This window comes from Sapajus apella, unplaced genomic scaffold (assembly GCF_009761245.1).
Source record: "Sapajus apella isolate SASKATOON/1434 unplaced genomic scaffold, GSC_monkey_1.0 scaffold58, whole genome shotgun sequence".
In the NCBI taxonomy this organism is placed as follows: Eukaryota; Metazoa; Chordata; class Mammalia; order Primates; family Cebidae; genus Sapajus; species Sapajus apella.
The window spans coordinates 7,271,600-7,299,031 of record NW_022436998.1 but is presented as its reverse complement, the minus strand read 5'-3'; the positions used below and the strand labels follow the sequence as shown (position 1 = coordinate 7,299,031).

The window sequence follows — 27,432 nt, the reverse complement described above, 5'->3', positions numbered from 1 at the left end:
GACAAATTAGATCTATTTAAAGAGCTTCTGTGTAGCAAAGGAAACTATTAACAGAGTGAACAGACAGCCTTTAGAATAAGAGAAAAGTTTTGCAAACTCTGCATCTGACAAAGGTCTAATATCCAGCATCTGTGGGGAAATTCAACAAATTTACAAGAAACAAACAACCCTATTAAAAAGTGGCCAAAGGACATGAATAGTCACATCAAAAGCAGACATACATGTGGCCAAGAATCACATGAAAAAAAGCTAAACATCAATGATCGTTAGAGAAATGCAAATCAAAACCACAATGAAATCTCACACCAGTCAGAATGGCTATTATTAAAAAATAATAGATGCTGGTGAGGTTGCAGAAATAAATGAGTGCTTATACATTGTTGGTAGGATTGTAAATCAGTTCAACCATTGTGGAAGACAGTGTGGCCATTCCTCAAAGACCTAAAATCAGAAATGCCATTCAACCCAGTAATCCTATTACTGGATGCATACCCAAAGGAATATAAATTGTTCTATCATAAAGATATATGCACACATATGTTCATTGCAGTACTATTCACAATAGCAAATATATAGAATTAACCTAAATTCCCATCAATGATAGACTGGATAAAGAAAATGTGGTAAATATACACCATGGAATACTATGCAGCTATAAAAAAAATAGGATCATGTCCTTTGCAGGAACATGGATGGAGCTGGGGGCCATTATCCTTAGCAAACTAATGCAGGAATAAAATACCACATGTTCTCACTTATAAGTGGGAGCTAAATGATGAGAACACATGGACACATAGAGGGGAACAACACACCCTAGGGCCTATCAGAGGGTGTAGGGTATAGGGTGGGAGAAGAGAGAGAATCAGAAGAAATAATGGGTACTAGGCTTAATACCTGAGTGATACAATAATCTGTACAATAAACTCCTATGATACAAATTTACCCATACAAAAAACTTGCACATGTAACCCTGAACTTAAAAGTTAAAAAATAAGACAAAGAGAATACATAGGAAAAACAAAGAAAAAATTAAAGTATCAATTACCACCTGGCCTTTCAATGCTGAAAGTAGACACTATTACTCACCAGAAATTAATCTCATGAAGGAATAACATAAGTGTATAGGTGATCTCAAGCTCTTCTGTGTGCATACCCACTTTTTCCACCAAGCAAAATCTTTAAAAAATTCTGGCCTTCAGCGAGTGCCCATTTCCCCTTTTCTCTCTTATCCTCTTAACTCCCAGCAGTACTATGGGTAACTGAGGTAATCAGCTGGAAAAGGCCTGAAGGAGACAAATGGAAACTTTGTATTGAAAAGGGCAAAGACATACTTGTTTAACAGGTGGGAGGGGAATAAAAGGATAGAGTCAAAAGTGAAGAATGTGAATAGAAGTTTGAAGAAAGGAAGATGACAAGCCTACATGGCTGATTGTTAGAGAAAGTTTCTGTGGGTTATTAAGGGAGCAAAGAGAGGATTCAAAGGGAGTTTTCATAAGAGGGCATACAAAGAATGAGAAAAGAGCTTTCTAAAAGTGTTGTTGAGAATGATACATTTTGGAAATTCCTTAAAGTTCTGTAAGAGATACCAGTAAAAGACTGGAGTTATTTTAAATACTGTTTGCAGCCAGGTGAGGTGGCTCATGCTTATAATCCCAGCACTTTGGGAGGCCAAGGCAGGTGGATCTCTTGAGTCCTGGAGTTTGAGACCAGCCTGGGTCACATGATAAAACCCTACCTCTACAAAAAAATACAAAAAAATAGCCGGGCATGGGGTGGAGCGTCCCTGTAGCCCTAACTACTTGGGGGGCTGAGGGTGAGGATTGCTTGAGCCTGGGAAGTCGAGGCTGCAGTGAGCTGAGGTCACACCACTGCACTCTAGCTTGGGTGACAAAGCGAGACCCTGTCTCAAAAAATATATACATAAATAAATACTTTTTGATTGCTGGATGATGTCTTTTTGACTACAATAATATGATGAGACTGGGCCACAAGAGACTCTTGATTTACTCAGGTAATAGTAGTATAACATTTACAGCAGGTATTCCTAGCACTGGATTAATAGAAGGAATTTAGGTTGCCGATAAATCTTGATAATTGTATGTACTTTTTGTGTTTATGTGTACATGTTTTTTTTAGAATAAAGAGAATCTTTATGTTTATAGCTTTTATCAGATCCTTTAAAAAAATCATGATCCCGCTCCTTAAACAACTGAAAGAGGCTGGGCACACTGGTTTATGTACGGTCCAGCCCTACAGGGTCCTGTGAGCCCCTCTCTGCTGGTGTGGAGATGAGAAATTGTAGAAATAAAAGACACAAGACACAGAGATAGAGAAAAGAGAGTTTGGACCCGTGGGTCCACTGCCAACCAAAGCGTTGAGTCTGGCAGTGGCCCTGAATGCCTAGACGCTCTCACTTTTATTGAGTTGCAAATCTGGAGGCAGGGTAGATAGGGCGTGGCAGTGATAGAGTTAAGTACATCACCTGTCATACAGGTAGGGGTTCAGGAATTTTTAGTAGCCGAGATGAGGTAAGGAGCATAACGCGTCAGCACTTTTCCATACTTGTTAAAAAAGAACAAAGATATTAAGATTTATATTACTTTTACTGATTATCTCTAAGAAAAAAGGAGCCAGGTGCAGAAGTGGAACATGAGAGTGGACACGGAATGCGACCACTGAAGCAGTGCATCACATAGAGACAATTAAGCCCCTGGATGTCTGCAGGCCTACCTGACAGCTACAGGCCTACCAAAAGAGCTTGGAGAAGTGTAGTTTTCTCCTAACTCCTCTAGGGAAGGAGACGCAGAGTTTTCTAACTCCTCCAGGGAAGGAGACGTCTCCGCCATCTTGGACAGCTCCTTCCCTAGCTGGCTAAACAGTGGGCACTTTCCTAGTGCTGGCAATGCCTCACAGCCAAGGCACTCTCCAGCAGCCCTTATGCGGGCGTGACAGAGGGCTTAAAGAGTTTTGCCTTAGGGTCATTCATTTCACAATGTCGCCCCAGGTTCACACTTCCAGACCTGAGAGGCATTAATAAAAGAATTAAGATCACCCATGAATAACTAAGAATAACCAATAACTACCATGGTTATATTTCTAGTTACTTTCTTCTTCATTATTTGTATGGAAATAGGCTGAGGCTTCTGGCTTCTGCCTTAGCACTTATGGAATCTTCTCCCTACTGGTTTATGCCTGTAATCCTAGCACTTTGGGAGGCCAAGGTGGGAGGATCGCCTGAGGCCAGGAGTTTGAAACCAGCCTGGCAACATAGCAAGACCCCATGACTACAAACATTTAAAAAAATTAACCGGGAACAGTAGTGTGCATCTGTAATCCCAGCTACTCAGGAGGCTGAGGCGAGAGGATCACTTGAGCCCAGAAGTTTGAGGAAGACTGCTGTAGTCAGCTCTGATCATGTACTGCACTCTAGCCTGGGTGACAGAGTTTAGATCCCACCTCTGCAAAAAAAAAAAAAGAAGAAGAAGGAAAAGGAAGAGAAAAGGTACAAACTCAGGGCAAAATACTAAATGAAGATATATAACTGTGGAAGATAACTGATTTCTAGTCGTACTATAGAAGCTTAATAGGCTAGTCCACATCCATTTATTTTTCCAAGATATGGAATGCCAATGTATTCATTTCCTCCCCCTAAGTTCCTCTCTTGATTTCCTTGGTATCTGAATATACATTTGGAGATTAAAAAATAAATAAAGTAATATATGAGAGTGCTAAATAAAGTAAGGAAAAGGGCTACTAGCATTTTCTGGAATTTAGGAAAGATGGATGGGGAAAATGAGAGCTAAACCTGAATGCAAATCAGAAGTTTGCTATGGTTTGAGAAGGGCATCATGATAGACACTGAAACAAAGGAAAGCACAGCATAAAATAATGGTCAGAATATTAGGGTTATCAAACTGATTAAATGTCCCCTGTCAAGGTAAATGGAAAGACATTTTCGGTAATTCTTCTAGTGAAAGAGTTAATATATCATACTTGTTACAGAAACCTTAATTCGGTGCATAACAGACTTAAGCATCAAGTTATATTAACTGGCTAAACATTTAAATTATGGAAGGCAAATAGCTGTAAAAGGGAGGAACTGAGAACAACAAAAAATCTGCCAATGTTTTTCTGTTTGTTTGAACCACCTACTGAAGTGCTTTATTCAAATTCAAAATGGGATGCACAGAAGCAGCTCCCAAGTCTTTCAAAAACGCCTTCTTTCTTCACCTGCCTCTTTCATGGTTTAAGAGTGGCACCCACAAGAAGGCACCATTATTTTACCCAAGACAACTTCAGTTTAGAGTCATAGGAGAAGGCTCTCAGCAAATGCTAATCTCGAGAGTTTCCTGAGCAGAGTACTAGGCTTATTGTAGGCATTCATTAAACGCTTATTGAATAAATGAATAACCAAATGAATACATGAAAAAACACTTTTCACCCCACTGTTGCAATTGTGGATATGGATATGCGACATCAGGAAAAGCACTAGGCTTGGGAGAGCAACACCAGGGAAACCAGAAACTGTCCCCACACAAAGTGCTCCTCTTATCTTTTGCAGATAGCAGCTGCTCCTATAGGGTGGCTTGAACCTTACATGGCTGATGCTGTCTCCAGAAGTTTTATGAGGAAGAGGGAGACAATGCCTCATAAAGGGATCCATCAAGGGATTTGGAGAAAGGAGGGTGTGGCAGGCAGAAATAATGCCCCTATCACAGACATCCACACCTTAATTCCCGGAACCTACACATGTTATGTTACATGGAAAGGAAGATTTTATGTTGCCGATGGATTAAAATTACGAATCAGCTGAACTGAGATGGGGAGAGTATCCTGTATCACCCAGGTGGGCCCAATGTCATCACAAGAGTGAGGTAGAAGAAAAGGTCAGAGTGGAAGAAGGATTTGACCTGCTGTTGCTGGCTTTGAAGATGGAAAGAATCTCAAGCAGAGGAATGCAGGCAGCTTCTAGAAGGTGACAAAGGCAAGAAAATGGATTCTGTCTCCTAGGGCCTCTAGAAAGGAATGCAGCCCTGACCACACCTGGATTTTATCCCAGTGAGATCCACTTTGGACTCTGACCTACAGAACTTTAAGATAATAAATTTGTGTTGTTTTCTACCAAGATTTTGAGAATTCATTACAACAATAGGAAATAGAAGATGAGTGAAGAGGAGGGAAGGACTTGAGAGGCAGGTAGACTGGTTTTGTCATTATTAGCCGTGGAGATTTAAGGAAGTTATTTAATCTCTCTGAGGCTTCGTGTGCTCATCGCTATAGGGAGTTAAAACTAACAAACCCATAAGACTGCTTAAAATATATATATTTTTAAAATAATCTATTTAGGGTTTATCTTTACCACTAGATACATTTTTAAGTTGAATTTTTTCTTTTTTTAAATTGACTTTATTTTTTTTCAGAACAGTTTTAGGTTCACAGCAAAACTGAGAGGAAGGTATAGAGATTTCTAACACACCCCCTACCCTCCCACACATGCACAGCCTCCCCTATTATCAACATTCCCTACCAGTTTGGCACATTTGTTACAACCGATGAATCAACACTGATACATCTTTATCACTCCAAGTTCCTAGTTTACATTAGTGTTCACTCTTAGTATTGAACATTCTATGAGTTTAGACAAATGAGTAATGACATTTATCTACCACTATAGTATCAGAAATAAATTTTTGCTGCCCTAGAAATTCCCTCTGCTCTGTCTAGTAATTCCTCCCTCACCCTCAACCCCTAGTAGCCACTGATCTTTTTACTGTCTCCATTGTTTTGCCTTTTCTAGAACGCCATATATAGTTGAAATCATACAATATGTAGCTTTTTCAGATTGGCATCTTTCACTTAATAATATGCATTTAAATTTCCTCCATGTTAGTTAATGGTATTCCTTTTCAGTGCTGAATAATGTTCCATTTTCTGGATATACCACCATTTATTTATCCATTCACCTACTGAGGGACATTTTGGTTACTTCCAAGCTGTGGCAATTATGAACAAAGCTGCTATAAACATCCATGTGCAAGCTTTTTTTGCGGACATAAATTTTCAAGTCTCTTGGGTAAATACCAAGGAGGTGATTGCTAAATTGTATAGTGAGATAATGTCTGGTTTTATAAGAAACTGCCAAATTGTCTTCCAAAGTGACTGTGCCATTTTATATTCCCACCAGCAATGAATGAGAGTTCCTATTCCTCCATATCTTTGGTGGTGTCAGTGTGCTGGATTTTGGCCATTCTAGGTGTGTAGTGGTATCTCATTGTTGTTTGTAAGCCTACTTTTGATATTAAATAAGATCCCATCTTTGAATTGCCCAGTTTCAGGCCTGGCACACTATAGCTGCTCCTTATTGCTCTACCTGTTCCTTTTTCTTCTTCCTCTCTACCTTCCACATCCCCTAAGTGGCAAGATGCAATGTTAAGGGTCACTAAAGAAGAGAAAAAGGGGGAATATAAAATGAATAGAGAAATCAAGCCTGAGGGGTCTAGAATGGGGCATTCACACCAACCAACATTGCTAGAAGCAGGGAACACCAGCTCCGTGAAAGCCTCAAATGAGGATATTAAATAGCTAGACTTTTCATTAATTATTCTTTTTTTTAAGGTGATGTTCATACACATATGAATGAAACACAATTTAGGTAATATTTCCACCATAAATGACAATGTTATGTTCTGTAAAATGATCCTCAAGGTACTATGAGAAGTATATGAATAGTGGAATATGCAAACATCTAAGTCTGGATGATAACTTATTCCCTTTCAGGTTTTGCAGCCAATGTGGACGTTTTCTTTTTCAAGCCAACTTAAAATTGAGTTCAATATCACTTAAAGATAATAGCTATTCAGGTTTTTCAGTGCTTTTAAAAGGAAAAAGTAAAGTTTTCTAAGGTGACCATGACGTGTTTAAATATTTTCCCCAAAGGTTCACTGTATAATTTAACTAGAGAAGATATGAGTAAAACATAGACCTGCTGTAATATTTTAGGAAGTAATTTACTATTTACTCTGATTTTAGAAAGTCCTTTAAAATCTATAAAACCAACTGCAACTTCCCACAACACCACTTTTTCTATAGGCTTCATAGTTTGGATAACCAATAGGGCTGATAAATCAGTTCATCAACAGGCGCAGAAATCCCAGGAAATAAATGGACAATTCACTGCTTTTTCTACTCTATCTGCCCTTTGCCCCATTGTCTGCTAAATGACTTCACTACTGAGTTTATGGATCAAAATACTTTTTCTGTGAATACTCCTTTCCATTGAAATATGCAGAAATTTTCAAAAAACTCAATATTTACTTAGTATAAAGAGCTTTAAGTTTGAACTAGCAGAGTGATCATAAAGTTTATCTAACCATGAAAAACAGCTCAACTAGCTGTCCTATGCAGGTACTTACCTCTCTCCCCAGAGAGCTCAGCTGGCAGCAGTCAAAACCAAAGTGGAAACTTAATAAAAATGAAAATTGTGGTAGCAAAATATACTTACAAGGTTGATTTGACATATTGCAAAATTTTGGGAGGTTACAGTGGTTTCTAAATATTCACAGGACGGATCTAGAAAAACCCCAAAGAAACAGCTGCATTTGGATATATAACCTGCCTTCTCCGAAGTGAAGACCCCAGAATATCAAGGTTTGTAAGTCTTGAGATGCTAGAATTTGAAAATAACATTGGTGAAAATTGTATATACTTCTTGTTGAAAAATAGGACAATAAAACATGTAGAAGTTATATTTATGTATTGAGCAAACAAATATTTGCTCCAAAGATCACATAGTTAATTTCTTTTACTACAGAATGCAAAGGATAAAGAAGTAATATCAGTTCTGTTAGCCTATTAAGAAAATTGTTGTGCTTAGACCACTGGATTCTTTGATTACCTGTGAATGTCTCCATTTCTGGCATTTGGTAGCAATTGGCTGAGGCAAACCTGGCAAAATGTTTTCCAGCTGCTGGAAGATTAACTCCTGCACATCCTCAATGCTGTGTTCCAAGTATGTAACTCCAAATGGGACAGTGGTGTGAATCACGAGGGAAGGCCCAATTTCTGATGACTCTGTGGCATAAGAGGATCATAAAGATGCATCTTAAAGTGGGTAGCATGCAAGCATCTCTCAGTATTTCAATTCAGATTTAAGAATTGATCACAATAATCAGGCAATAAATGGAGGAAAAACTTATTCCAATCTTTAAAACACAAATTAGGCTATTTCTGAAATTCAAAATCAAACTTCTCTAAAGAGGAAGACAGATTCAAGACAAGTTTTAGTGAACAAATTGTCAGGTCTTGCTAAAGAACTGTAAGAAAGGGTAGAAGAGCATTTAATATGAACTGCCTTGGATATAATTATATATTGTTTGTCTTCTCTCATGCCTTCTTCAGGGCAGTGTCCATTTTTAAATACAGAGTCTATATTCTTCACAAATAAATGTTCAATAGATGTTCAATAAATACCTGTCTCATTCAATTAATGCTTAATAGGTTGAAATATATTTTGTGGAAATTATACAAGTGTTAGAACAAGAAGAAACCAAGTTCCTCTCTAAAAACAGGCTTGTCCTCATAATATTCTCCTCTATGTTTTAACTACCATTTATGTTTTAATCATCATTAAAAATAAAAGTCTGCCTCATTCAAAACATGAAGCAACTTTCCATTTTTGTTTGCCATTGATTTTTTTGCTGTTTGTTCATAATCACAAATGAGTATATGCTTTGTATCATTCACTCCTTAGTAGAATATAGAGCAATCAAAGTTTGAGTTGAAAGAAACTTAAGTAACTGAGACATTAGAAAGTACCATCTTGGAAGGAATATTAACAAGAGTTTGCTTGCTATTTGTTTAAATCATGCAGAAGAGAAAGCTGAGGGAAAAACAATAATAGATCTGAAACATATGAAATATAATATGAAAATTGGAACCTCCCCCTCCTGAGAGAAGAGAATATTAAAGTGTGTAAGTCACTGGGAGAAGTCAAACCTGATTCTAGAAATTCTTTAACTTGGGATTGTAAAAAGTAATACAATCATCTATTTGAGTTACAGCAGTACAACTGACACAGGAAAGAAAGAGTTGACATAAGCCACTTACCCGCTATGTGCCCGATTAACCCTTTTATGTTTTTTTTTTCTAATGAGAATAAGTTAGTAGCTACCACATAGGCCTATGACGTGCATTAAATGGCACAGTACACATGAAATGCTCAGCACAATTTCTGACACAGAGTAGGTGCTTAATAAATGTAAGCTATGGGAATGGAAGCAATAAGCCAGATACAAGGGAAAAGCTTCCTGAGTGTTGCCTAAATTATAGGTGTGAGTCATGTTTTGTGAAAGGACTTCATTTTTCCATTGCACTCAGCACAATGAACCCTGGCTTATGAATTTTATGGCAAAACACAAGAGAAGAGTCCCAACATGCTGCAAGCTTTTTAAAGTACAGTGAGGGCAGCAAATCACACTGCCACGTGTGTACCTATGCAACAATCTTGCATGTTCTTCACATGTACCCCAAAACCTAAAATGCAATAAAAAAAAAAGAAAATCAAAGATCTTAGAGCTGCATGATATATAATTCTTAAAAAAAAAAAAAAGTAAAGTACAGTGAATGCTTCCAAAGAGCTTCACATGAGGTGAGGGACCTGAATTCAGAATTTGTGCAGTAAATGCAATGGTAAGCTGGACTGTACAGTATTTTCACCTCACAGTAGCTGGAACAACTTGAAAGAGGAAACAAAGAGTCCACCTCTTTGAACGTTCAATGTGTAACCTGTCAGTGAAGACTTTACAGGTTCTGTACAGAGGGAAGGGCCCAGGAGTGGAAAATCTCAAGTTCTTTCACAGAATACCACCACAGTGAGAAATCTATTGCATATTGCCTTAGGAAGTGTTATTTATGTTATCAGTTAAAAAAATTCAGGGAGGCTTTTTCACAATGAAGGGGTATCAATGCCGCCCCTCTTTCATACAGTACCACATCTTCCCAGTGACAGAGACAACTACTAGGTCAGCATTCTGAAGCAGGAAACTTGGGGCTCTGAGTTGACTTATCTAGGCTTTGGCAGGCTTCAAAGGAAAATGAATGCTAGCTGCATGCTGAGAATTTGGAGGTTGCACTGACCCAGCTATTTGTTCTAGGGGGAACTCATAAAGTCACTAAGACCAGTGATGGTGTGATGCCAGGTTTCTCCCATTTACATTAGCCATCCACTTCAAGGAAAGCAATAAAAAATGAAATTTAAGACCTAAAGTGAAATAGTTATTACATAACAATGAGAGAACCTGGCTACTTATTTTTATTGGAATTGTACGTTTATTTTGAAAATTTAGATAAAAATTTGACTAGCTACGACTGTAAACAAAAATTTAATTTGGGGGTTGGGGAGTTTTTAAGAAAAGCCCACTAACCCCCAAACTAAAGTGTATTTTCAGAAGCTAATGTCTAAAAACACAAAAAGCCAAACAGAATTTAAACGTGACCAAAGTTTGAAAATAGATAGGTATAAAAAGCCACAAATATGTTAATAGGATTTAGAGCATAAATTCACCATAATCGTTATTTCTTGGTCACTGGGAAGTTAATGATGCAATTTTTCTTTTTCTTTTCTTTATTCAGTTTAACAAAAATATCACCTAGCTTTTGGCATTTTAAATGTAAAGCTAATAGTAAATTGACAGTTATTTCTCTACTTTGGGAAATCAATGGCTATAGAGTCAGAAGATAAGTATTTGAACCTCTGCATCCTTTAATAGCCCTATAGTTTTGGACAACTTAACCTCTCAGGCTTCACGTTTTTCCATCAGTTAAAAGGGATCAACACTACTGACGTTACAAGGCTGCCATGAGGATTAAATGAATTACCCACATAAAAGCCTTCCTTCAAATATAAAGTGCTACACAAACAGAAGGCATTCCTAGGTAATATTCTTGTTTTCACCTCTACACTGTTGAAAGGGCAGCTATAGAAAGGAATAACAGAACTAACTTCTCTCAAAGCATTAACAGTGATCATTACATCAACACCCCAGGGACAATGGAGGACTATTCCTGGGTACAGGCAGAGCAGGATTTAATTTTTTTTGCGTGTGTTTGGTAAAATATATATAACATAAAACGTATGTTTTAACCCATTTTATGTAGTAGCATTGAATAAATTCACCTTGTTTTATAATAGTCACCATCAAGCTGCTGGTTTTCAAGATGGCTGATAGTGACACTGAATGCCAATTCTTTTCAGAAAGATCAAAGTTACCTGTGAATGGACATGTTCCAAATGGAAAACTGACAGAAGAGATCCAGGACCTGTCAGAGTGCCCAGGGGAAAAAGCTGGGGTACAGAAAAAAATCAGCAAGGGTCTGGCAGAGATCGAACCCTAAGGAACTCAAAACCCTATAGTAAGAGGGGGTGGAAGTGCTTCTCTGCTCCCTTCACCCCTGCAACAATCCACTGACTGTCAAACAGTTGGGGAGCCCCTCTACCCTCGGATCCAGGGCAATGGTGTCAGTGGTGACTTGGGGGAACTTTTCAGGGTCAGAGAACCAGGTGGCAAGCTCATGTTAAGCATGCCTACACTTCCCTCAAACCTGAACTAACATGGAAGAACTGAGCCATACTGGTTGTGTACCTGTGGTGGGACATTGCCCTGCCCAGGCAATCTCTGCCTTTGAATCACCATACCACCAGATTCCCCATAAACATACCCCACAACCCACTCTGTCTCTGGCAAACACAGGGGGCTTGTGGGTTCCTGTGGAGCTGTGGGAGCCCTGGAGATCTCACCCTTGGTGTAGGCTGCCTTGAAGGGAATGGGGAGCATAGCCCACTTAAAGTCTCCCTTGGGACAAAGGAAATGAAGGATGTGGCACCAACTGGTGAAGGGGGCAGCACTGATGGCTAGGAAAGATTGTGGAGAGGGTGTCATCTTCCACCCATTGCCACCTTTAGACCTCAGCATGCTCCAACACAGTCTCCTCCTCTCTACATCAGGGTAGGTGCTTCCACTCATCTTCAATCTACCTGAGGTTGAGACACTCCTACTCTTAAGTGCCACCTACTGGACTAGAGCTTGAACTCCACCACCAAATAAAACACCTGCTGCCATAATGGCTGGGTGCTAGTGTATGTGATAAGACTTCCACACTCTCAGCCAAGCAGCAGACAGAGTGTTGGCTGACATGTCGAATACATTGCTACAACCAGCAGCATGTGAGAAAGCCACCACACAAAAGCTATCCACAATGAAGGACCCATACAGCACCTTGGTCCTCTGAAAGCACCCAGAAAGGAAGCCAAATCATCATACACAACATACAACATGCCCTCAAGATAAAAAAGAATTACAAAATGTAAAATTCCTATCCAAATCATAGCAAATTCAAAAATAACAGTGATAGCTCCCTCATATGAGAAGAAACCAGTGCAAGAACTCTAGCAGTAAAAATCCCAGAATGAACTGACAACTCCAAAGTCTTTCATTTGCTCTGTAGCAATAGGTCCTAACCAAAATGAAAAGCCTGAAATGGCAGATAAAGAATTCAAAATATTGATTTTAAGGAAACTCAATGAGATCCAAGTGAAAGTTGAAATCCAATACAAAGAAACTAGAAAAACAATTCAGGATATGAAAGATGAGATAGCTACATAAAAAAAACTAACAAACAACGACAACAACAAAATCCCAAACAATTAGAATTTCTGGAATGAAAAAATTCACTGAAAGAATTTCAAAATACAGTTGGAAGCTTTAACAATAGACTAGACCAAGCAGAAGAAATAATTTCAGAGCTTGAAAATTTGATCTTTCAAATTAATCCAGACAAGAAATAAAAAAGAATTTAGAAAAATGAAGAAAGCCTTTGAGAAATATGGGATTATGTAAAGTGAATGATCCTACAACGGGTTGGTATTCCTGAGAGAGAAGAAAAATAAAGCAACCTAGAAAACATATTTGACGGAGTAATTCAGGAAAATCTCACTAACCTTGCTGGAATGGTCAACATACAGATATAAGAAATTTAGAAAACTACTGCAAGATACTACACAAGATGATAATCTCCAAGGCCTATAATTATCAGACTATCCAAGGTCAACACGAAAGAAAAAATCTCAAAGGAAGGCAGATGAAAAAAAGGGATAAATTACCCATAAAGGAAACACCATTAGACTAACAGCAGACTTCTCTGTAGAAGCCTTATAGGCAAGAAGAGACTGGGGATATATTTTTAGCTTTCTAAAGAAAAAAGAGTCAGCCAAGAATTTTATATCCTGCTAAACTAAGCTTCATAAATGAAGGACAAAGTTTTTCCCAAATGAGCAAATGCTAAGGGAACTCTGCATCACTAGAGTGGTCCTACAAGAAAAGCTCAAAGAAGTTCTAAGCATGAAAACAAGAGAACGATGCTTGCAACCATAAAAGCATATATAAGGCCAAAGTACACAGATCCTATAAAGCAATTACACAATTGAGACTACAAAGCAACTAGCTAACAACACTATGGCAGGAACAAAACTTCACATATAAGTATTAACCTTGAACATAAAAGCATAAAAGCCCCACCTAAGAAACACAGATTGGCAAACTAGATTAAAAAAAAAACAGACCCAACTATCTACTGTCTTCAAGAGACCAATCTCACACATGACAGCCACAGTCTCAATGTAGTAGAATGGAGAAAGATCTATCACATAAATGGAAAACAAAAAAGAGTAAGGGTTGCTATTCTTGTGTGAGATAAAACAGACTTCTAAACAACTACAGTAAAAAAAAAAAAAGAAAAAAGAAGGGTATTATATAATTATATAGGGTTCAATTCAATAAGAAGATTCTACTATCTTAAATATGTGTGCACTCAACATTGGAGCACCAAGATTTAGGAAACAATTACTACTAGACCTAAAAGGAGAGACAGACAGCCTTACAATAATAGTGGGGGGTTTCCACACCACACTGATGGCAGTAGGTAGAACACTGAGGCAGAAAATAATAAAGAAAATCTGGACTTAAATTGTATTCTTGACCAAATGGACCCAGTAAACACCATAGAACACTGTACCCAACAACCACAAAATGTACATTTTTCTCATCTGTGCATGGAACATTCTCTAAAATCGACTATATGATTGGTCATATAGCAAATCTCAATAAATTAAAAAACATCAAAATCATATCAAGCATCTTCTCAGATCACAGTGGAATAAAATCAGGAATAATACCAAGAGGAACTATCAAAAACCATGTAAGTACATGGAAACTAAACAAACAACTTGCTGTTGAATGACTTTATGTTTTGAAACAAATGAAAATAGACACAATACCAAAATCCTTGGGATACAGCAAAAGCAGGGCTAAGAGCAAAATTTATTCTGCTAAGTGTTTACATGAAAAAGATAGAAAGACGTCAGATTAACAACCTAATTTCACATCTAAAGGAACTAGAAAGATGAGAACAAACCAAACCCAAAGCTAGAAGAACAAAAGAATTAACAAAGAGCAGAGTAGAATGAAATAAAATTATGACAAAAATATACAAAAGATCAAAATGAAAAGTTGGTTCTCTGAAAGGATAAACAACGTTGACAGATAAGTAGCTAGATTAACCAAGAAAAAAGGGAATATTCAAATAAGCATAATCAAAAAATGATAAGGCTGACATTACAACTGATACTATATAAATACAAAAGATTCTTAGAAGCTGTTATGAATACCTCTACGCACACCACCTAGAAAATTTAGAGGAGATGGATAAATTCCTGGAAACACACAGCTTAACAAGATTGAATCTGGATGAAATTAAAGTGCAGAACAGACCAATAATGAGGTAGAAAATTGACTCAGTAATAAAAAAATCTACAAACTAAAAAAAGTCCAGGACTAGACAGACTCATGACCAAATTCTACCAAACCTACAAAGAAGCTGGTGTCAATCTCACTGAAACGACTTCAAAACACTGAGGAAGAGGGGTTCTTTCCTAACTCATTCTATGAAACCAGTATAATTCAAAATCTGGTAAGGACACAATGAAGAAAGAAAACTATAAGCCAGTATCCCTGATGAATACCATCACAAACATTCTTTTTATTATCGTTTTAATTTCTATTTTTCTGTTTTTTGAGATGGAGTTTCACTCTTGTTACCCAGGCTGGAGTGCAATGGCACAATCTCGGCTTACCACCACCTCCTCCTCCTGGGTTCAGGCATTTCTCCTCCCTCAGCTTCCTGAGTAGCTGGGATTACAGGCACGCGCCACCATGCCCAGCTAATTTTTTGTATTTTTAGTAGAGACGGGGTTTCACCATGTTGACCAGGATGGTCTCGATCTCTTGACCTTGTGATCCACCCGCCTTGTCCTCCCAAAGTGCTGGGATTACAGGTGTGAGCCACCGCGCCCGGCCCATCACAAACATTCTTAATGTAATACTAGCAAATTGAATCTATCTGCACATCAAAAAGATATTTCATCATGATCAAGTGCGTTTTACTTCTGGTATGCAAGGACAGTTCAGCATACACAAATCAATGTGATTTGCCACATTAAAAAAATTAAAAACAAATACCATATTATCTCAATAGATGCAAAAAATGCATTAAATAAAATCCAACACCCTTTCACAATAAAAACCCTCCAACAAACTAGGCATCAAAGGAACTTAGTTAAAAATGATAAGAGCCATATATGGCTAACGTCATACTAAACGAGGAAAAGTTGAATGCATTCCCCCTGATATTGTTTGGCTCTGTGTCCCCACCCAAGTCTTATCTCAAATTGTAATCCCCATGTATTGAGGGAGGGGGGTAATTAGATCATTGGAGCAGGTTTCCCCATGCTGTTCTCATGACAGTGAGTTCTCACAAGATCTGATGGTTTTATAAGTGTTTGATGGTTCTTCCTTCACAGGTGCTCTCTCATGTGCTGCCATGTAAGATGTGCCTGCTTCCTCTTCTGCCATGAATGTAAGTTTCCTGGGGCCTCCCCAGCCCTGCAGAACTGTTAATGAATTAAAAATCTTTCCTTTATAAATTATCTCTGGCAGTTCTTTACAGCAGTATGAAAATTGACTAATACACTCCCTAGAAATGGGAGCAAGACAAGGATGTCTACTCTCACTTCTCCTATTCAACATAGTATTGGAAATCCTAGCCAAAGCAATTAGGCATGAAAAAGAAATAAAAGTAATCCAAATAGGAAAAGAGGAAGTAGAATTATCTCTGTTAGCTGATGTCATAATCCTATACCTAGAAAGCCTAATGATTGCTCCAAAGGACTTCTAGACCTGATAAATGACTTCAGTAAAGCTTTAGGATACAAAACTAATGCACAAAAAAATCAGTTGCATTTCAATACACCAGCAACACTGAAGCTGAGAACCAAATCACTCAACTCCATTCACATTTGCCACAAAAAAATACAACATCTAGGAATACATTTAACTAATAAAAGACCTATACAAGGAGAACAACAAAATACTGATGAAAGAACTCAGAGATGATACAAACAAATGGGAAAATATTCCATGCTCATATGGAGGAAGAATCAGTATCGTTAAAATGATTATACTGCACAAAGCAATCTACAGATTCAGTGCAGTTCCTACCAAATTACTTACATCATTTTTCACAGAATTAGCAAAAAAAAAAATTCTCATTAGCCAAAGCAATCTTAAGAGAACAAGGCTGGAGGCATCATATTACCCAAATTCAAGGATACTACAAGGTTGTAGTATAAGTATTTATAAGTATCCTTATAAAAATAAACAATGGGGAAAGGACACCCCATTTAGTAAATGAGGTGGGGAAAACTGGCTAGCCATATGCAGTATAATGAAACTCGAACACCACCTTTCACCATAGACAAAAATTCAGTCAAGATAGATGAAAGACTTCAATGTAAGACCTGCAACTATAAAAATACTAGAAGAAAACCTAGGAATGACTTTGGATATTGGCATATTGAAAGAATTTATGACTAAAACCTCAAAAGCAAATCCAACAAAAACAAAAATAGACAAATGGGATTTACTTAAACTAATTAACAGAGTAAATAGGCAATTTACAGAATGGGAGATGATATCTACAAACTGTGCATCTGACAATGGTCTAATATCTAGAATCTATAAGGAGCTTAAACAAACCAACCAGAAAAACAAAACAACTCCATTGAAAAGTGGGCCAAGGTCATGAATAGATACTTCTCAAAAGAAGACATACGAGCAGTCAACAAACATATGAATAAATGTTCAACATCACTAATCTTCAGAGCAATGCAAATCAAAACCACAATGAGATACCATCTCACACCAGTCCGGATGGCTATTTTTAAAAAGTCAAAAAACAACAGATGCTGGCAAGGTGGAAGAAAATAGGGAGTGTTTATACACTGTTGGTGGGAATGTAAATTAGTTTAACCCCTATTGAAAATAGTGGAGATTCCACAAGGAACTAAAAATAGAACTACCATTCTACTCAGCAATCCCACTATTGTGTATCTACCAAAAGGAAAAAAAATCATTTTATCAAGAAGACACCTGCACACTTATGTTCTTTGCAGTACTATTCATAATAGCAAAGTCAGGGAATAAACCTAAGTGTTTATCAATTGTGAACTCGATAAAGAAAATTATATATATATCACAGATTATGCAGTCATAAAAAATAATGAAATCATATCCTTTACAAAAAAATAATGAAAATAGAAGATCAAATACCCCCATGTTTTCACTTATACGTAAGAGCTAATCAATGGGTACACATGGATATAAAGATAGAACAATAGACACTGGGCATTCCAGAAAGGGTGAGGATGGGACGGGGGAGATTGTTGAAAAACTCCAGCATTACACAATATACCCATGTAACAAATCTGCACACGTGCCGCCTGAATTTGTTTTTTAAAAACCCACAATGACCACCATCCATCTCCAAAACTTTTTCATCTTCCTAAACTGAAACTCCATATCCCTTAAACAATAAGTACCCATTCTCCCTTTCCCCCAGCCCCTGGCAACCACCATTCTATTTCTGTCTGTATTAATTTGACTACTCTAGGCACCTCATATAACTGGAGTCATATGATTTTTGTCCTTTTGTAACTGGTTTATTTTACTTAGAATAATGTCCTCAAAGTTCATATATTTTGTAGCAGGTTAGAGTTTCATTCCTTCTTAAGGGCAAATGATATTCAATCATGTGTATATATCACAATTTGCTTATCCTTTCACCCTTTAATGGACACTCAAGTTGCTTCAACTTGAGTTGGTATTATAAATGATGCTGCTATGAACACTGCTGTACAAATTCAGTTCAAGTCCCTGCTTTCACTTCTTTTGGATAGATATTCAGAAGTAGAATTGCTGGATCATATGAGAATCCTGTCTTTAATTTTTTGATGACTCAACCATATCATTTTCCATAGGCTGCACCATTTTGCATTCCCACCGCAATGCACAAGGGTTCCAATTTTCTACATCCTCACCAACGCTTTTTTGCTGTTTTGTTCTGTTTTTGTTTTTAATAATAGCCATCCCAATAAGTGTGAAGTAGCCACAAAAGTTTTTAGTCTACAATTTTGAGTGACGGTCAGGACACCATATGTTGATAAAAATGGCAGCAACCTCAGCAGTAGCAGCAGCATTATAACCATCTACTGCTAATAAGAGTAGTAAGATTTAGAAGACTCAAGCATTAAATATTTACAATCAAAAGCTACAGAAGTTGCCTAGTCTCCAAAGAAATTAACATTTGTTTTGAAATAAGCACTGTAGCTGCCTGAGATTCAGGGTCATATCAGTTGTAACCATTAACAGGTTAAATTTGCTTATTTAAAGAAAAGGATTGTCATACTGGGTCACATCCAACTACATGTTGCTTATACAACACATGTTTTTAAAAGGAATTCTGTCCCAATTGTGTTGGTCTATGATTGATGTGGTTTGGCTATGTACCCACCCAAGTTTCATCTTGAATTGTAATCCTTGTAATCCTCATGTGTCTAGGGAGAGAACTGGTGTGAAGTAATTGGATCATAGGGGTAGTTTCCCTCATGCAGGTCTTGTGAGTGATTGACTTCTCATGAGATTTGATGGTTTTATAAGAGGCTTTTGCCCCTTTCAACCTCACTCTTCTCTCTGTCCTGCTGCCATGTGAGAAGGCCCAAGCTTGTTTCCTCTTCACCTTCCACCATGATGTAAGTTTCCTGAGGCCTCTCTAGCCATCAAAAACTGTAAGTTAATTAAACCTCTTTTCTTTATAAATTAACCAGTCTCAAATATGTCTTCATAGCAGTGTGAAAACAGACTAGTACAGTAAAGTGGTACCACAGAGAGTGGGGTACTGTTATAAAGATACCTGAAAATGTGGAAAAGAATTTGGAATTGGGTAACAGGCAAAAGTTGGAACAGTTTGGAGGGCTCAGAAGGAGAGAACGATGTGGGAAAGTTTGGAACTTCCTAGAGACTTGTTGAGTGGTTTTGACCAAAATTCTAATAGTGATACAGACAAGGAAGTCGAGGCTGAGGTGTTCTCAAATAGAGATGAGGAACTTACTGGCAACTGGAGCAAAGGTCACTCTTTCCATGCTTTAGCAAATAGACTGGTGGCATTTTGCCCGTACCATAGAGATCTGTGGAAATTTGAACTTGAGAGAGATGACTTAGGGAATCTGGTTGAAGAAATTTCTAAGCGGCATAGCATTCACGATGTGACCTGGGTCCTCTTAAAAGCATTCAGTTTTATGCATTCACAAAGAGATGATTTGGAATTGGAACTTATGTTTAAAAGGGAAACAGCATAAAAGTGGAAAATTTGCAGTCTGATGATGTGACAGAAAACAAAAACCCATTTTCTAGGGAGAAATTCAAGCTGGCTGAAGAAAGTTGCATAAGTAATGAGGAGCTGAATGTTAATTGCCAAGACAATGAGGAAAATGTCTCCATAGAATGTTTAAGATCTTGGAGGCAGTCCCTTTCATCACAGGCCTGGAGGCCTAGAAGGAAAAATGAAACCTTCCTGTGCTGGCCCAGGGACCCCACTGCTCTGTGCAGCCTCAGGACATGGCGCCCTGCATCCCAGCCACTTCAGCACCAGTTGTGGCTAAAAGGAGCCAAGGTACAGCTCAGATCATGGCTTCAGTGAGTGCAAGCCCTAAGCCTTGGTGGCTTCCATGTAGTGTTGGCCTGTGGGTGCACAGAAGTCAATAATTAAGGTTTTGCAATCTCTGCCTAGATTTCTGAGGATGTATGGAAACACCTGGATGCTCAGGCAGAAGTGCACTGCAGGAGTGGAGCCCTCATGGAAAAACTCTGCTAAGGCAGTGAAGAAGGGAAATGTGGAGTTAGAGCCTCCCCCCAACACACAGTTTCCACGGGGGCATTGCCTAGTGGAGCTGTGAGAAGAGGGCCACCATCCTCTAGAACCCAGAGTGGTATAGCCAATGACAGCCTATACCATGCAGCTAGAAAACCTGCAGATACTTTATACCAGCCTGTGAAAGCAGCTAGGAGGAGGGCTGAATCCTGCAAAACCACAGGCATGGAGCTGCCCAAGACTGTGTGAGTCCACCTCTTGCATCAATGTGAACTGCATGTCAGACATGGAATCAAAGGAGATCATTTTGGAGCTTTAAGATTTAATAGCTTCCATGCTGGGTTTCAGACTTGCATAGGGCATGTAGACCCTTTATTTTGGCCAATTTCTCCCATTTGGAATGGGAGCATTTATCCAATGGCTATACCCCCATTGTATGTAGGAAATAACTAACTTGCTTTTGATTTTACAGGCTCATAGGTGGAAGGGACTTGCCTTTTCTCAGATGAAACTTTGGACTTGGACTTTTGGGTTTATGCTGGAATGAGTTAAGACTTTGGCAGACTGTTGGAAAGGCATGATTGTGTTTTGAAATGTGAGGACATCAGATTTGGAAGTGGCTGGGGGTGGAATGATATGGTTTGGCTGTGTCCCCACCCAAATCTCATCATCAATCATAATCCCTGTAATACCCATGTGTCTGGGGAGAGACTGGTGTGAGGTGATTAGATCATGAGGTGGTTTCCCTCATGCTGTTTTGTGATAGTGAGTGAGCTTGCATGAGATTTGATGCTTTTATAAGGGGTTCTTCCCCCTTCACTCCTCACTCTTCTCTCTCTCCTGCTGACATGTGAGAAAGATCCAAGCTTGCTTCCCCTTTACCTTCTCCCATGATTATAAGTTTCCTGAGGCCTACCCAGGCGTGCAGAACTGTGAGTCAATTAAACTTCTGTTCTTTACAAACTATCCAGTCTCAGGGAAGTTCTTTATGGTAGCATGAAATTGGAATAAGACAATAATACTTTAAGATTTGTTGATTGGCCTCATATATAGTCAGTTCTTCTAAGTGTTTTATGTGTACTTGAATAGAATTTTCTAGGTATTGAATTGACATTCTATTTTATTTTTTATTTTTTTAATTTGAGACCAAATCTTGCTCTGTCACCCAGGCTGGAGTGCAGTGGCACATTGTTGGCTCACTGCAACCCTGGCCTCCCGGGTTCAAGTGATTCTTGTGCCCTGCTTCCTGAGTAGCTGAGACTACAGGTGTGTGCCATCATACCCAGCTAATTTTTGTATTTTTAGTAGAGACAGGGTTTCACCATGCTGGCGAGGCTGGTCTCAAAGTCCTGGCCTCATATGATCTGCCAGGTTCAGCCTCCCAAAGTGCTGGGATTACAGGCAGGACCCGCTGTGCCTGGTCTGAATCAACATTTTACAAAAGTTAATTAGAACAATGTCGGGGGGACGATCCAAGATGGCCGTTTAGGAACAGCTCAGGATTGCAGCTCCCAGTGAAAGTGCAGAGGGTGAGTGGACGCCGCGTTTTCATAGCCCACAGACTAGGAAATTCCTGGGCAGATGTGCTCCACGGTCGCCAGCGCAGCTGTTTCAGCCAGCGCGGCTGTGCCGGCCAGCGCCGCTGCTTTGCCCCGCATGGCTGCTTTGTCGGCGCCCCGAAGCCACGGTTCTCCATACAAAATACACCGGTCTGGGTGCCCTTTTGGCTGGCGACTGGAGCCACGGGAAGTTGCCCATTCGCCGGTTCAAAAAGGGGACTGAGCAGAGAACCAGGACAGTAGATTCCAGGGCAAAAAAAAAAAAAAAAAAAGCGCCACAAACCTCAGTGTCGCTGTTTAAGCCAGCGCAGTGAGTGGCCGCAGGGGAAAACAAACAGACCCCGGTGCCTCTTCAACAGGCGACTGGAACGCCAACTTAAAAAAGGCTCTGAGGCAGGGAGCCAGGAGATCAAGCTCAGCTGGCCCCACCCCCACAAAAGAACAGCAACCAAAAACTCTGGATTGAGACTTTCACAGCAAGCGCAGCTGAACCCGGGATGGTCCAGCTCTGTGGGGAAGCGGCGTCCGCCATTACCGAGGCAGCCCGCCGTTGCCAAGGCAACCCGCAATTGCTAAGGCAGCCCGCTGTTGCCAAGGCAACCCGCCACAGCAGAGACTCCGCCCCAACAGAGGCGGGCCACCATCGCCAAAGCAGTTCTAACTACACCCATATAAACAGGACTGCAGGGAAGTTCACTCGGCAGCGGGGCGGAGCCCACAGCAGCTCAGCAAAGCTGCTATAGGCCGACAGTGACTAGGCTGCCTCCTTGCTGGGCTGGGCAGGTCTGAAGGGAAAAAAAAAAAAAAAAAGGTGGCGGCAGCATAACGGAAACTCATAAAGCAAGCCCTAAATCCCTGGGACAGAGCACCTGGGAACAAAAAGCAGTTTATGAGTTCTGCTGCAGCAGACCTAAAAGTACCTGCCTAGCAGCTCTGAATGAACAACAACAGAGCTCGCAGCTCACCATTTGAGCTCCTATAAAGAAGAGACCGTCTCCTCAAGCAGCTCCCTGGCCCCTATATATCCAAAAAGACACCTCATAAAAGAGAGATCAGATTGACACTAGGTGGGTATCCTTCTGGGACAAAGATAGCAGAAGAAGAAAACTGGTAACAACCCTTGCTGTTCAGCAGCTGCCGCAGGTGAACCCCAGCTAAGCAGGGCCTGGAGTGAACCTCAGCAGACCTACAGCAGAGGGGCCAGACTGTCAGAAGGAAAACCAAGAAACAGAAATAACCTCATCATCAACAAACAGAACGTCAATCTGAAAGATTTGAGACCCAATCTGAAAGCCAGCAACTACAAAGTCGACAGGTGGATAAATCCTTAAAGATGGGAAGAAACCAGCGCAAAAAGGATGAAAACACCCGAAACCTGAACACCTCTCCTCCTAAAAGGGATCACAACTCCTCACCAGCAAGGGAACAAGGTTGGAGGGAGAACGAGTGTGATGAAATGACAGAATCAGACTTCAGAAGGTGGGTAGTAAGAAACTTCTGTGAACTTAAAGAACATGTTCTAACCAAATGCCAAGAAACTAAGAACCTTGAAAAAAGATTTGACGAAATGCTAACGAGAATGGACAAAATAGAATGGAATATAAGTGAATTGATGGAGCTGAAAAACGCAACACGAGAACTTCGTGAAGCATGCACAAGTATCAACAGCCGAATGGACCAAGCAGAAGAAAGGATATCAGAGGTCGAAGATCAACTTAATGAAATAAAACGGGAAGGCAAGACTGGAGAAAAAAGGGTAAAAAGGAATGAATAAAGTCTCCAAGAAATGTGGGACTATGTGAAAAGACCTAATCTACGTTTGATAGGCGTACCCGAATGCGACGAAAAGAATGAATCCAAGCTGGAAAATACTCTTCAGGATATTATCCAGGAAAACTTCCCCAACCTAACAAGGCAGGCAAACATTCAAGTCCAGGAAATACAGAGAACACCACAAAGATATTCGTCAAGAAGAGCAACCCCAAGGCACATAATCGTCAGATTCACCAGGGTCAAAATGAAGGAGAAAATACTAAGGGCAGCCAGAGAGAAAGGTCGGGTTACCCATAAAGGGAAGCCCATCAGACTCACAGCAGATCTCTCAGCAGAAACCCTACAAGCCAGAAGAGAATGGGGGCCAATATTCAACATCCTTAAAGAAAAGAACTTTCAACCCAGAATCTCCTATCCAGCCAAACTAAGCTTCATAAGTGAAGGAAAAATAAAATCCTTTGGGAACATGCAAGTACTCAGAGATTTCGTCACCACCAGGCCAGCTCTACAAGAGCTCCTGAAAGAGGCTCTACACATATAAAGGAACAACAAGTACCAGCTCAACTAAAGGGCAAAACAGCCAGCTAGCACCAAAATGGCAGTATCAAATTCACACATAACAATATTAACCCTAAATGTAAATGGACTAAATGCCCCAATCAAAAGACACAGACTGGCAAATTGGATAAAAAGACAAAACCCATCGGTGTGCTGTATCCAGGAAACCCATCTCACATGCAAGGATACACAAAGGCTCAAAATAAAGGGATGGAGGAAGATTTACCAAGCAAATGGAGAGCAAAAAAAAGCAGGAGTTGCAATTCTCATCTCTGATAAATTAGACTTTAAAGCAACAAAGATCATAAGAGACAAACAGGGACATTACATAATGGTAAAAGGATCAATGCAACAAGAAGAGCTAACGATCCTAAATATATATGCACCCAATACAGGAGCACCCAGATACATAAGGCAAGTTCTTAATGACTTACAAAGAGACATAGACCCCCACACAATAATAGTGGGAGATTTTAACACCCCATTGTCAACATTAGACAGATCAACCAGACAGAAAATTAACAAGGATATCCAGGACTTGAACTCAGACCTGGACCAAGCAAACCTAATAGACATTTACAGAACTCTCCACCCCAAATCCACAGAATATACATTCTTCTCAGCACCACATCACACCTACTCTAAAATTGACCACATAATTGGGAGTAAATCACTCCTCAGCAAATGCAAAATAATGGAAATCGTAACAAACAGTCTCTCAGACCACAGTGCAATCAAGTTAGAACTCAGAATTCAAAAACTAACTCAGAACCACACAGCTTCATGGAAACTGAACAACTTGCTCTTGAATGTTGACTGGATAAACAATGAAATGAAGACAGAAATAAAGATGTTCTTCGAAACCAGTGAGAATGATGACACAACATACCAGAATCTCTGGGACACATTTAAAGCAGTCTCTAGAGGAAAATATATAGCAATAAGTGCCCACATGAGAAGCAAGGAGAGATCAAAAATTGACACCCTATCATCAAAACTGAAAGAGTTAGAGGAGCAAGATCAAAAAAACTCAAAGTCTAGCAGAAGACAAGAAATAGCTAAGATCAGAGCAGAACTGAAGGAGATAGAGACACAAAAAACCCTTCAAAAAAATCAATAAATCCAGGAGCTGGTTTTTTGAAAAGATCAACAAAATAGACCACTAGCCAGATTAATAAAAAAGAAAAGAGAGAATAACCAAATTGATGCAATAAAAAACGATAAAGGGGATATCACCACAGATTCCACAGAAATTCAAACCATCATCAGAGATTATTACAAACAACTCTATGTACACAAACTAATAAACCTGGAAGAAATGGATAAATTCCTGGACACTTGCCTCCTGCCAAGCCTAAACGAGGAAGAAGCCGAAACCCTGAACAGACCCATAACAAGGTCTGAAGTTGAGGCAGCAATTAAGAGCTTACCACCAAAAAAAAGCCCAGGTCCACATGGGTTCACAGCTGAATTCTACCAGACATACAAAGAGGAGCTGGTACCATTTCTTCTGAAACTATTCCAAACAATATGAACAGAGGGAATTCTTCCCAAATCATTTTATGAGACCAACATCATCCTGATTCCAAAACCCGGCAGAGACTCAACAAGAAAAGAAAACTTCAGGCCAATATCCATGATGAACATAGATGCAAAAATCTTCAATAAAATACTGACAAGCCGATTGCAACAGCACATCAAAAAGCTTATCCACCATGATCAAGTAGGCTTCATCCCGGGGATGCAAGGCTGGTTCAACATACACAAGTCTATAAACGTAATTCACCACATAAACAGAACCAAAGACAAAAAATACATGATTATCTCAACTGATGCAGAGAAGGCCTTTGACAAAATTCAACAGCCCTTTATGCTAAAAACACTCAATAAGCTAGGTATTGATGGAACGTATCTCAAAATAATAAATGCTATTTATGACAAACCAACAGCCAGTATCATACTGAATGGGCAAAAACTGGAAGCATTCCCCTTGAAATGTGGCACCAGACAAGGATGCCCGCTCTCACCACTGCTATTCAATATAGTATTAGAAGTTCTAGCCAGAGCAATCAGGCAAGAAAAAGAAATAAAGGGCATTCAAATAGGAAAGGAGGAAGTGAAATTGTCTCTATTTGCAGATGACATGATTGTATATCTAGAAGACCCCATTGTCTCAGCCCCAAACCTCCTGAAACTGATAAGCAAGTTCAGCACAGTCTCAGGATACAAAATCAATGTGCAAAAATCACATGCATTCCTATACACCAATAACAGACTTAAAGAGAGCCAAATCAAGAACAAACTTCCATTCACAATTGCCACAAAGAGAATAAAATACCTAGTAATACAACTAACAAGGAATGTAAAGGACCTCTTCAAGGAGAACTACAAGCCACTGCTCAACGAAATAAGAGAGGACACAAACAGATGGAGAAACATCCCATGTTCATGGTTAGGAAGAATCAATATCGTGAAAATGGCCATACTGCCCAAAGTAATTTACAGATTCAATGCTATCCCCATCAAGCTACCAATGACCTTCTTCGCAGAACTGGAAAAAACCACCTTAAACTTCATATGGAACCAAAAGAGAGCCCGCATAGCCAAGTCAATTCTAAGCAAAAAGAACAAAGCGGGGGGGTATCACACTACCAGACTTCAAACTATACTACAAGGCTACAGTAATCAAAACAGCATGGTACTGGTACCAAAACAGAGATATAGACCAATGGAACAGAACAGAGGTCTCGGAGGCAACACAACATATCTACAACCATCTGATCTTTGACAAACAAGACAAAAACATGCAATGGGGAAAGGATTCCCTGTTCAATAAATGGTGTTGGGAAAGCTGGCTAGCCATGTGCAGAAAGCAGAAACTGGACCCCTTCCTGACACCTTACACTAAAATTAACTCCAGATGGATTAAAGACTTAAACATAAGACCTAACACCATAAAAACCCTAGAAGAAAATCTAGGCAAAACCATTCAGGACGTAGGTTTAGGCAAGGACTTCATGACCAAAACACCAAAAGCATTGACAACAAAAGCCAAAATAGACAAATGGGACCTAATCAAACTCCACAGCTTCTGCACAGCAAAAGAAACAATCATTAGAGTGAATCGGCAACCAACAGATTGGGAAAAAATTTTTGCAGTTTACCCATCTGACAAAGGGCTGATATCCAGAATTTACAAAGAACTAAAACAGATTTACAAGAAAAAAAC

General features: G+C 39.4%; 1 protein-coding gene across 1 annotated transcript in view; it reads right to left on the bottom strand.

The window, feature by feature from the left end:
• The window catches only part of RNLS (renalase, FAD dependent amine oxidase), a 317,899-nt gene that overhangs the window by 43,923 nt on the left and 246,544 nt on the right, over positions 1 to 27,432 (bottom strand). The window contains exon 6 of the mRNA XM_032245603.1: positions 7,895 to 8,070. Within this exon, the coding sequence (XP_032101494.1) occupies positions 7,895 to 8,070 (176 nt within the window). The remainder of the gene's footprint in view (positions 1 to 7,894; positions 8,071 to 27,432) is intronic.